This window comes from Sminthopsis crassicaudata, chromosome 5 (genome assembly GCF_048593235.1).
Source record: "Sminthopsis crassicaudata isolate SCR6 chromosome 5, ASM4859323v1, whole genome shotgun sequence".
Taxonomy (NCBI): domain Eukaryota; kingdom Metazoa; phylum Chordata; class Mammalia; order Dasyuromorphia; family Dasyuridae; genus Sminthopsis; species Sminthopsis crassicaudata.
This window is the reverse complement of record NC_133621.1, coordinates 42,374,522-42,387,119: the sequence shown is the minus strand read 5'-3', so window position 1 is coordinate 42,387,119 and position 12,598 is coordinate 42,374,522. Positions and strand designations below refer to the sequence as shown.

At 38.9% G+C, this 12,598-nt stretch overlaps 1 protein-coding gene across 3 annotated transcripts in view; it reads left to right on the top strand.

Annotated features, from left to right (window-relative positions):
- Positions 1-12,598, top strand: part of ULK4 (unc-51 like kinase 4) — a 624,778-nt gene that overhangs the window by 28,344 nt on the left and 583,836 nt on the right. For all 3 annotated transcript variants that reach the window (XM_074272175.1, XM_074272174.1, XM_074272171.1), the window contains exons 8-9: positions 4,604-4,679; positions 7,480-7,575. In XM_074272175.1, the coding sequence (XP_074128276.1) occupies positions 4,604-4,679; positions 7,480-7,575 (172 nt within the window). The remainder of the gene's footprint in view (positions 1-4,603; positions 4,680-7,479; positions 7,576-12,598) is intronic.

Sequence of the window (12,598 nt, the reverse complement as noted above, 5' to 3'; positions counted from 1 at the left end):
TGGGTGTTGTGCGCTTGCCCCATTTGGAGTTTCAGGAGCCTGCAACAGTCCTGGTTGAGAGTGTCAGCATTCCAGTTTCTACTTTGGTCCAGGATTTCTGTCTAGAGGCAGCCAAAAGGTGCCATAGTGCACCAAGTGCTGCCTCTGGGCCTGGGGGGACCTGACTCCCCATGTGGCCTTAGATACTCACTGGCTGAGTTACAGGTCTCAGCTTCCTTCACTGTAAAATAGGGGTCTGATGAGAATACTATGGGTAAAGCTCTCAATACAGTCCCCGGCACACAGCAGGTACTTCATAAATGTGCATTTTCTTCCTTCCTTCCTGGATCATTTTCCCATAAGCTTCAGCTGGAAGGAGCTCCCCTCTCCTCTGGGGGTCAGAGGTCCCCAGATGCTGCTTGCTTCTCGAACAGCCTGTAGGCATAGGGCCCCCTTCCCACTCTCCCTGTGATCTAGAGTTCCATGTGTATTGATTATATTCTCTGGGCTGGATGTGGGACCATTCCTTACTGTCCATGAGCACAGCTTCCTCCTGGGCCGGGACGTTCTTCATGGTCCCTGACGTCAGGCTCGGTCTTCAGTGTCACCAAACCCTTGGTCTCCCTCTGCTGCACTGTGCTGGAAAAATCACTCTGTGCTTTTCTTCTTAGATTTCTGGATTCCTGCTTGGTCTGGTGCCAAGGAGCTGGGGGTAAAGCTCTGCGGCCTTGCTCTTCTGCTATCTTGGCTCTGCCCCCCTGGGATGGGCTCTTGGTTCAGGCGGCTGCCTCCCTGATCCCTGCCTCCCTTCAGCTTTTTTAGACCCAGGATAAAGGGATGATACAGAGTCATCAGCACCAGTTGCTTGGGCCTATCTCTTCCTGAGATATCTTTGCCAGGGAGGTTTGAATGGATTGACAGGGAAACTTCCCAGTTGTCTCAGGAGGTGTCAGTAGGCATGTTCACAATTCCCCTGGGGAGAGATGAACAAAAGACCAAACAGAGGCTCACCTCCATTAAGGCAATGTTATTTACTCTTGGCAACAATCTGCTTTCATCACGTTGATCAGACCTTTCCAGTTTACTCTCTTTAGTATTTGTGCTTCTATCTTGGCATTTTGTTCAGTGACTGTCAGAAGCATTTTCCTGCTGAATTGAATCTTTCAGGAGAAAACAAATTCAGGCAACTAACTGTAAAGCTCATGGAAAGCAGGCAGTGTATGGCAAATGGTAAAGTTTTACTCCAAGAGTATTCTTTTTTTTTTGCAAATGCAAAATACTTCCCTAATTCCTGTGGTTTAGTCTCCCCCTGATGGGGAAAAAGGTAAAATTCTCTTTGCTACCTGTTTGCACATTGTTATTATATAATTTTTTTTCATTAAAGCTTTTTATTTTCAAAATATATGCATGGATAATTTTCAACATTCACCCTTGCAAAACCTGTGTTCTAACTTATTTCCTTCCTTTCCCCCCACTCCCTCCTGTACACGGCAAGTAATCCAAAATATGTTAAACCTGTGCAGTTCTTCTATACATATTTCTACAATTATCACTATGCACAAGAAAAGCCAGATCAAAAATAAAAAATGAGAAGGAAAACAAAACGCATTGTTTGCATATTATTGCAAATTTAAAGAATGCATTGGCCCTGCCTTTTTTTCTCCCCTTCTAATGTCTTTGAAACATTGCTTTATCATTAACCAGAGCACTTTTATCCAGGAGCTTTTCCTCTTGCTCTTGTTCCATCATGCATCAGGGCACCAGGTTGGCCATTCTCTCCCCGCTTATGCCCTCAACACCTAGGGTCAGGAGAAGAAATTGGCCTCCTGGAGCCCCACTGCTCCTTCCCTCAGCAACCTCTTTCCTTTGATGTTCACTCTGTCTCTAGTATCCTTTTTATGTCCTTGTTGTTGGCCATTTCCCCCTTTTGTCAGGAGTGGGTTCCTAGTTCCCAGACTTCCCCTGCAATATAGCCCCATCTTCCCATGGATGCCCAGTCAGTCATCCCGCTTTTCTAATTCTTCAGTGCTCGTGACTTCTGTCCCTACTGTGTTTTCGCTCCCTCTGAGGCAATTCTCCTATCACAGCTCCTTTCTGATGACAATTTCTGCCTCTGCCTCAGTCTGTCTAAATCCTCATGGTTAATTCCTCCTGCCTCTCCTGGCTCCCCAGGACATCACCCTGTTAGCCTTGTCATTCACCCCTCCTCCTCTCACAGTCTTGCCTCTCTGGTGATCCAGTTCAGCCCACCACAGCCCCCTCCTCCCTGACCCTCTCTGGGGCCCTCCCTCTCTCTGGTTCCATCTGCTTCCAGATGAGGTCCTGACAGGATGACCTGTGTATGTCATCCCACTGAGAAGGGTCCTCACTGCTGCCTACAAGTCATTTATTCATCTCTCTCTCTGACTATTATGTAGGCTCTGTTTTAATCCTTCAACTTCCTCTTCCATTCTTTCTGAGCACATGACCTTACCTCCATGTTCCTGAGAAAAGCAGGCGCACACACTGCTAATTCCCTCATCTGCCCTACAGCCCATCCCCAGCCCATCCCAGAGAATGAGGGGCCCTTTTCTTTGCCCAGGTCAAGGGTCTTGTCAGTAGGCAGTAGCTGGAAAACAGAGAAGGGGAATGGATAGCAAAGGACCTCACGGGTTAAGGGCCTAGGGTCGCTTAGTCTGCAGAGAAGACACCATGGACTTCCATGTGGACAGTGGATTCGGCTTCTCCTTGGCCTCCGAGGACAGCACCCAGAGCAGTGGGGGGAGATGCAGAGAGGAAGGTTGAGACTCGATGGGAGGACCATGCTCCCCACAGGGGGAGAATGGGCTGCCTCAGGAGGTAGGAGTTCCCCTCCATGTGGAAGATTTCGTGGCAGGCTGGCTGACCTCTTGGTGTGTTTGTGTGCTGAGGAGCCCCTTGTCAGCATTGCTTGGGCAAGGGAGCACCTAACTCCCCTAAAACTCCCAACTCCAAAATTCTGTGATTTTTGGGTTCTGCAAGTTTATGACACCACAATGTTCTTCAGTATCAAGGAACCAATGTTTCAGTTGTAAATGTGTATGTGTGTATGCATGTCCATGTATGTATATACACATGCACACACAGGAATTGCATATGTACGTGCACATATGTATGTATACACACATATGTAGATATGCATGAGTGCATTAATATGTGCATGCAAACATGCGTATGCATGCACTCATTGCCCGATCCATGCATGCATGCACACATACATATACAAGCATGTGTGTACATATGCGTGTATGTGGGTATGTATGTATACATATGTATATATGTCTATGTGTATGTGTATGCAGGAACATTGTTTGAGAAATCCTGCTGTGGTATTGCATTTCATTTGGTGCCATGACTTTATCGGTACGGGTTCTTCCTCCAATGCCAATTGCAGCACCTCCCTTGCCTCTCATCATGTTTAGCCTATAAGTCCTCCCCAGGAGCTCTATCCGGTGTTCTAGAAGCCTTCTTCTAGCTCTTGTCAGGCTTTGGAGGTTACTGAATGCAGGGCTGCCCATCCCTTGCCCTTTACTTCTGGCATGGTCTCAACCACCCTGTTTTCCCGAGAGAGTCTCTGGATCCATCTCTTCAGTCACTTTTCTAATCCTGTTATTAATCTCTTAGTGGTCATAAGCTGCTCCAACCCACCATGCACCTCTGCTTTGCCATTGGAATGATCCATGACTTTAACATTGGCAGAATATTGTTTTTAAGAGATTTGCTTTTGTTCCTGGTGGGGGGGGGACTGTAGAGTCTTTAAAACATTATTCATTTTCCCAGCATCATTCAGTGTGTTCTCCTCTGCTTATCTCCTATTTTGATAGGCAGGGAATAAAACAGAGAAATAAATGTTCAGCAGAGATGTCTGATACCGTTAGGGAGGATGTCCATATGCAGTATCTATTTGGAAGAAGGTTTCCTTCCCTATGGGTGGAGAGGTCACCACGAGATTGTGTCTTCATTCCATCAAATCTTGGAAAATTGTAGAACATCCTAAATGAGATATGTAATCATTCAAGAGTATTTGGCCTAATTATATACATAGAGAGGATGAAGTGAAGGAAGATTGCCCACTCCCCAGACTGTGACAAGCCACTACATGGTCAAACCATAAATCTGGTCCCTCATTATGCATGTCTCAGATAGATAATGATTCATTTCCTGATTGAACATTATTAGTGGTTATGTATATTATAAGTAAACAAAATTTAGAGTAAATGGCTACAAATATATGAATATTATCTAACTGTACCTGAAAGTAAGTCAAAGAGAATATAAGAAAGAGTAACAAACACTTAGGAATTAGAGCTATATATTTTTAAGACATATGATTAATGGAGAGATTATTACATTGTTAAGGGAAATAAAAATAATTCACTTGGGAATTTTCTTCCTAGCCCAAGAATTGTATTGCTTTTTGCTCTTGGGGAAAATATTTTATCATCTTTTGCTTTCTTTTTAAAGGGAACAGTATAACTTTAATCAACTGATATTACATAAATACATGTTTTTTTTCCGATTAGAAACATTGATAAGTGTACCATTTAAACTTTACATTTTTATTTATTTAAAATTTTTGATACCTAAAATTTTACTTTTCTTATAGATAGTACTCTTCCTGAAGCATCTCCTGAGTTTGTTAATTTACTTGATGGATTACTTCAAAAAGATCCTCAAAAAAGGTAGATTATTTTGTTACCAACTCATGTTTGTTTTTCTTTTGTTGTTGTTGTTGGTACATTATTATTCTCCCTTCCTTTTGTTTATAATAGTAATATATGTACTGCAGAATTTTTTTCTTTAACTACTTCAGATTATCTTTTAAAAAAACACATCTTTTCTTGGCTCTGAGAAGAGAGTGAATTTTGTCACTTTTTAGGAGTACTTTTTGCTATGATAATTTAAAGTTCATCATTTTCTCTTTACATTTCACAAAAACCCAGTGAAATAAATATACTATAACTCCTGAACCCAGGTTGTATATTTTCCTTTTACTTATGGTCAGGTCAGATAAATGTCAGGCTGTTGAATTGGGATTCAAACCTTCAAAAGGATTGCTATCTTTGTGGGTAAAACATAGCTATATGAAAATCTAAATATGTATTGTAATAAAATGTTAACTGAAATGTATTTTAATTCATTGTATTTCAGTGAATATTATTGTTTCCTATGGAAGTGGGCCTGAAGGAGAGTTAATTGGGTGATTAAAAAAAAGATAGGGTTCTTGTCCTCCTATTTGTGATATAACACATATATAACTGTATTGCCCATAAGTGCAAAAGAGAATTGTGATTAAAGCAGTGTATATGAGTATGTTGTAATATTGGTGGTCAGGGATAAAGATGGTACCTGAATTACACATTCTTTTCTTGTAGTGGGAGTTCTATACCTTAAATGATGTTGGGAAGATCCTTGGTCTCAGAGTCAGGAGTTCTGGACTCTAGGCCTCTTTCTGCTCTGATTTTGGGCAAAGCATCTTATTTGTTTAAGGTTCTGTCTAGCTCCTGTGATTGTTCTGTAGAGCTTTATGATGTATAAGAAAAACTATGAAAAGAAGAGGTTGGCTATTGAGGCATTGACTCCCCAATGCCTACAAGGAAGTGCTTTTAAAATGACTGTTGTCTTTAATGTGAGTTAAGTGGATATCAGTGTTATAAAATCAAGTTGTTTTATTCCAATAAATAAATATAAAAATTCATTGAATAATTAGGATGTAATGTTTCTCATCAAAGCATAATTTATCTATTAATAGATATGCAATAAAATGTACAATAAAATTCTTTTAAAAAACTTTTAAACAGTGTAATATTATTTTTTATATATGGAAGCAGATCAATATAGGTAGAGTTATGGTTTGAGAATTCATAATCACATTTTCTTCTGTCAGAGAGATTTTATTAATGAAGTGTAAGGCTATTGTGTATTTATTAATCCAGCATTTTAAAAAAGAGCATTAAAAAGCATAAAATTAATAGGATTTTTCTTAATAAAAGATGATAATGTATTAATCTCATCATCTATTTTCTCCAAAAGGAAAACTTCTTTAATAACAGCTAAAAGTTTCCCCATACAACAGTTCTTACCCATTTTTTGAGTCCTGGGCCCCTTTGGCAGGCTGATGAAGCTTATAAATGCCTTCTCTGAATAAAATTCAGAGGGTTACCAAGGATATTCTAATCACAATGAAAATAGTTATCAGAATAATAACAAAGAAAAGTTCATTGACTCCACAATAAGAATTGCAGGTGTCTAACAGCATATGTGATATTCTGAGAGGAAGGAGATGTGCTCCATTGCCTGAAACAAGTTTGGTGACTGTGGTTATTCAGAGTTTATTTCTCTTTCTGTATATTTTAATCTGTATTATGTGGGCATTGTATATATTTTCTTGGTTCTACTCAGGTCACTCGGCATCAGTTTGTATTAATTTTCCCCTGCTAATCTGAATTCTTCACATTTGCGGTTTCATTTATCACCTTTTCCTCCCCAATTTTGTCATTTCCCAACTTTCTTTTTAGTTTTGTGCCACCATGAAATGTGTTACTGTAAATATTTGGACATGCATGAAAACAAAAGTTTTCAGAGCCACATTTTTTGAATAAAGTGAATGATCAAAATGGTTTCAGAAATAGAGAGGTGATTGCAGAAATGAGATCACTTCTCTGTTTGTCTCACAAGACAAACTCATGGTGATTCCCAAAAGGCAGAAATCTCAAAATATATTGATCAGTGGTCACCATTGTGGAGTAAATATATGGCCCCTCATGTGTCTGCCTTGAAGGGTGATATGTATTTATTTAAACAAATGCTTTCTAATACATCAAGCCTAGACATAAATTGGCTAATTTTAAAATCATTCACATTAATTTATTATTATTCTCTCTAGACTGGAGTTGGGATCTTAAAATGAACTTGGAATAGGTCACTAGCAGGCCTTGATCTGTGGGATTGTAATACTTCCTAAATTGTCCCTTTCTGTACCAGCTCAGACTTCTGGATGTTTTCTCTAAATTTTTACCCGCTGTTCATAAATGTTTATTTAGCATGCGTCACATTTTAAGTAGAGATGAAATTTTTAAAAAAATTAAATCTTAGATTTATATTTAAGGGGAGATAATTTATAAATCCCTCCACTGTAATTCTATTCTAATACATATTCTAATACATGTGGTAAGGGCTAGTTTTAGCTAGTTTAGTCCACCAAATTGGAAGGTCCTTCACTCTTCCTTCTCTGTTGGCCTCTGTGTATTTGTTTTGGGCTTGTCCCTGAAGGTTGGCCATTGCAGGATAAATTTTTGTGGTCCTAGCAACTTGGGAAGCCATCACCTAAGACTGAGAGGGAGCAATCTACATGAGTACCCACATTGGTAAGATCACGGGTCTTTTGAAGAAGAAATTGCGGATGACATTAAGTCATCGTACTTCAGTATTTCCGAGATATTCCTGGAATGATCTGAGCATTTGTTATCTTGTTTTCCACAGATTGACTTGGGCAGGTATATTACAGCATTCGTTTTGGAAGGAAGCTTTCACTAGAAAAGATCGTGATTCTTCAAGTACCCAAGATACCAGCTTCAGGTAAGTTCATTGCTTAAATGGGCTTATAAATTTAATTCTTCTTGTGAAGTATAGTTGTGAATACATAAATCAACGTTGTGTACTATTTGAAGACATTTTTGCCTGACTCAATAACATGAATATGAATTTATATTTCTTTACAAATATATTTGCACACATCTGTAATGCAGCACACACATATACATGCATGTATACTTAGACATATATGTGTATCGTGCATATATGTTCATGCATATGCATGTGTGTGAATATATGAATATTTGCAAATATAGGTATATCTAAATCTTTGTTATGTGTATGAAGGCTTATTTGTGTAATGTCAATAAAAGATGTGTTTGTGTAAGTGTAAATGTAGATGTAGACAGTGACATGGATATATCTCTACACATACACACACAGGTTTAGCTATGATATTTCTTATGTTTTTGTTTTCTCAAACATTAAAATAGTCTGCCTTCAATAAGGAGTTCCTGAATATTTCCCTCGTGTCTGTCACTGTGCCGATCTTTGTGGCCCAGATTCTGATTGTTTGCAGTCTTTTTGGGACATTCTGATATAGTGAAAAGAGCCCTGAGTTAGGGGTCAGGAGCCCTGCCACTGACACATGGTCAGGAGCAGTGTTCAGTGTCAGGCGCGCCACGGCCTCTGTCATTTACAAAATGAGGGAAAGGATCCCCGTCTTGCCTGCTCTTGGAGGGCAGCGAGAAGCCTCAAAGGAGGTGTGACTATGGGAAAGCAGTGATCAGGAGTGCCACAGCCATTGTGCGTTTTGTTGCTGGGCCCACAGCTTACACAGCTGCTCCCAGTTCTGGACAGCAGGAGTCTGATGGTAAATTTGTAAGGCAGAAATCATGGGCTAATGTGATACACAAGTGTCTGCAGCCCCGTTACAACAGAGATTTGGAAATGGCCCATCCAGAAAGCTCCCCAGGGTTCCCTGTTGGGTTTGCTGTTGAGTTGGCATTATACATGCCATGATGTAAGCCTGGTCACTTAGCTGTCATGCCTGAAGTTAGGAGGAGCCCTTCCTTATGTATACTTTGTTTCTCCTCACTTACTGAGTCTCTGATGAGACTGTCATTTGTTCAGGTTCAAAAGGAATGGGAAATGATGCCCTGAGGTAAACCAGGTAGTTTTGCAGAATTGCAGAACTCTCTCCCTCCTCCCCTGCCTCCCTTTGCCCCTTCTGTCCTCCAAAGAACTGAAGCATCCTTAGAAGCCTCCCTCATCCAGCCTCTGATGCTGCGGGAGGCCTGCCTGCTGGGCCCTCGCTAGGGCACCTCTTGTCTCCAGAGCCAGGGAATGTTCTTGTCACTGAATCACAGGGTTATTTCTCCCTCAAGTTGCATTTGGATTTCTTTCCTGATCAGTCATTCTTAGTCATTGTGAGTGACATCCACATGTCTGAGAATTATGTTTAAAGATAATCCACGTCTCATTAAAAACACAGAGGAAAAATGTTTTATTTGCACCTGCTCTGCTTATGCACATTTGATAGCATTTTTCCAAAGCTGGGCTTCTGAAGGAGGTCGTACATTAATGGTGGTTGGACCCAAGAGAGAGCAATAGGCTTCAGAAAAGAGGGATGACTTCTTGGTGAGGGCTGTGGAAAGGAAAGCAAGCTGGACTTCAGGGTCTGATCCTAGGCTTTGGTAACTGGTCATGGTGTGACTTTGAGTGACTTCCTTTATGTCTCTGAACTTCAGTTTCTTCATCTGTGAAATGGGGATAATAATTCTTAACTCATCCTACCAGACCCTGTGTTCTGCTCCTGGGCCCCCCAGGTGGGCTTTGGCCTTATATTGGACTAACCTTTTTCTGAGAAAACTAAATGTATAGAAGTACTTAGCATGAGATTTAGCTTAATATCTTAAAATTATTATATTAGCTTATAGATTTTTTTCCTAGTACTTTTATTATTAAATAAATGGAGGGAGGGGAAGGAGTGATGGTTTGAATTTTTATTTCCCCCTTTACTTTACTTAGATGGTAAGATTAATTGGAATCTTATTATTAGAAATGTTTTCTTTCTTCCAGTAATGCTTTGGTTTCCCTTAGACTGTGAGAAACTGAGCAGACACCTGGAGAGTTTGAGTAAAAAGTCTCTTCTTCCTCATGGGAGAGGGAGGGTCTTTGGGGCTATTATAAGTTTGAACATAGACTTCTGTTAAGGTTTCCCTTGACAGAAGAGAAGAATCTCTTCTGTTAACAAGAGACTTCCTGATCTGAAGAGGGAAAACTAAATGTGGAGAGATTAACCACATAGATCGGTAGGCTGTGGCAGGGAGTCAGGGTGAGGGAACCAGTGGGAGTTGGCACCAGAATAAGATGGGGGCTTCAGTTGAAGTGGGAAAGAATCAGCACTGATGGGACAAAAGCAAGATGGCCCAAGTAAAATATCAAGAGAATCAGAATAAAAAACCCCTAGTATTTTGCATAGATAGATCCTTTTTTGGAAAATTGATAGAAATACGAGCCAATGAGCCAGGGTTGGGAGAGGGAGACTGCGTGATGATAAGATCACAGATCTGTGAAGATGTCTGTGTAGATGTTCCCAAATACTGACATATCCACATCCACATATACGTGTATACATATATACACACACTACTTAGAAAGGAGGCTTTTACATTTATGGTTTGGTTTTCTGATAGTAGTTCAAAGATCTAATAGCCATTTTGTCTTTATTAAATACTTACTAAATGTACAAATGAATGATTCGGAGGGAACCAGGGATAATGCTAGAAGGAACCCAGAACGTATTGCTAGAAATTAGGAAGTCCTGGGCAAGAGATGGGGGGATAGTGTTTTTATCTGAGGAGATCATGGGAAGGGAACATCTGGCTAAGAAGAAGGCCATCTCAGATAGAGATTGGGATTTCTGAACCACAAGTTAATATCTAAGAGAAGGCTTTTTGTCAGGAATAGGATCTTTTTAATGAAGTTCAATAAAATATAATAGGATAGCATAATGATTAGTCAGCGGGTATTGAGATGATGAATCTGGCTTTGAGTCCCATCTCTGGCCCATTCTAACTGTGTTATTCCGGGCAGACCTTTTAATTTCTCATTGTCTCAGGTAACTCTTTGAATCTGCAAGTTGCCAAATAGTTGCCTGATCTGTATTGGTAAAGAGAATTTCCTCATAGATCTGGCATCTGTTTTATTTTTCTGTCTGTCTATCCACCTGCCTGTTAGCATGAAACTCAGTTGATGTATTTATTAGGTTTATTGAGCTGATTTTCTTGTTCTTTTTTTCTTTGTTATAAGAAATTATTCCTTGGCTAGGGAAGGAGACAAAAATATTGGAAAATGAAGGCGATATTAAAGGTGATGTAAAAATAAGAGATTTCAATTAAATTTAAGCAATAGGAGAGGGAAAATGGATTGTGTTTTGCTTCATTGGAGGAATATCTTCACTCATACTCCATATAATTTTCTTTCTCTGTTATCTTCAATAGTATATATAGTACTTCACATTTATAATCCTTCATTTCTTCAATGAAGAGAAATGGCTATAATTTCATCTCTTCTCATGGCCAAGTTTGTTATTATAATTATACAGTGTTTGGATTAATTTTTAAAATACTCTTTCCATTTATATTGTTGTAGTCATCAAAAAGATTATTTTCTGCTTCTCTTTACCTCACTTTGTAAGAAATCCAGTGTTTGTGTTTTTCATGTTGATCCTTTCTTATGGGGAAAGAATAATTCATTATGTTCTTGTAATAGCCATTCCTCAACTCTTAGTTATCTTCCCCCCCTCCCTTAGTTCTTGGTACTATAAAATGGCTACTATTAACATTTTGGTATATATGAGATCTTTCTATTTTTGACATCCTTGGAGTATATGCCAAAAGTGAGATCTTTAAGTTAAAGAACAGGAGCGCTTCAATCACCTTCTTTCTCATCCTATTCCAAACTAATTTCCAGAATGGTTGGATCCATTCACAGCTTCATCATCACAGTCTGCCTTTCTTCCCATAGCTCCTTCATCATTGATTGTCATCTTTGTCAGTTTCCTGAATGTAAAGTAAAACTTCAGAGTCATTTTGATTTGTGTTTGTTTTATAATTAGAAATTTGGAATCTTCTTTCATATTTTCTTAATAGTTTGTAGCTTTCTTTTTTTGAGAATTATTTTTTCAGGATGGCTTGTGGTAACATTTCTGTAAATTCTCTTTATAGTTTGCCTATTAGACTCTTTCATAGATATTGAATGTAAAGGTTTTTCCCCCTCTGACAGCTTCTTGTCTTATTCCAATTATGTGAGATTTTGTCTGTCTAAAAGCTTTAAAATTGATTTATAATTAAAATTATGCATTTTGTGACCAGCTTTAACATTCATTTGATTACCTCTAATTTTGTCCGCCTGCATTTTGGATTTCCTTCACAGGCTAATTGTACACTATTTCAAAGTCTGATTCTTTTTGTACAGCAAAACAACTGTTTGGATATGTATACATATATTGTATTTAACTTATATTTTCACATATTTAACATGTATTGGTCAACCTGCCATCTTGGGGGGGGGCGAAAGGAGGGGAAAAATTAGAACAAAAGGTTTGGCAATTGTCAATGTTGTAAAATTACCCATGCATACATCTGGTAAATAAAAAACTATTTAAAAAAACATTCATTTGATTAAATTGAAAAGTATATAATATGATTCTCTCCTAATTTTTTAATGATGTGATCTTTAATATTGAGGTCATATCCATTTTAAGCTTACAGTAGCATATGAATAATAATGCCATTTAATGCTGTGTGTCTGTTGTCCATGTTCTCCTATAAATCCTTCACAGGGCATCTACCCAATGTGTTATAGCCTTTTTGACGTTGTGTGGATACTAATGGAGCAAACAGAGGCTATTTATTGATTATCTGTCACTCTTGCCATGTCTCTATGACAGACCATTTTTCCTGTTATATATTTTGTTGACCTCCTTTACTAAAAAAGAGTTCAGCTTAACTCTCCACATAGGAAAAATAAATTCCTATTGCTCAGACTATAGTATGAAGTT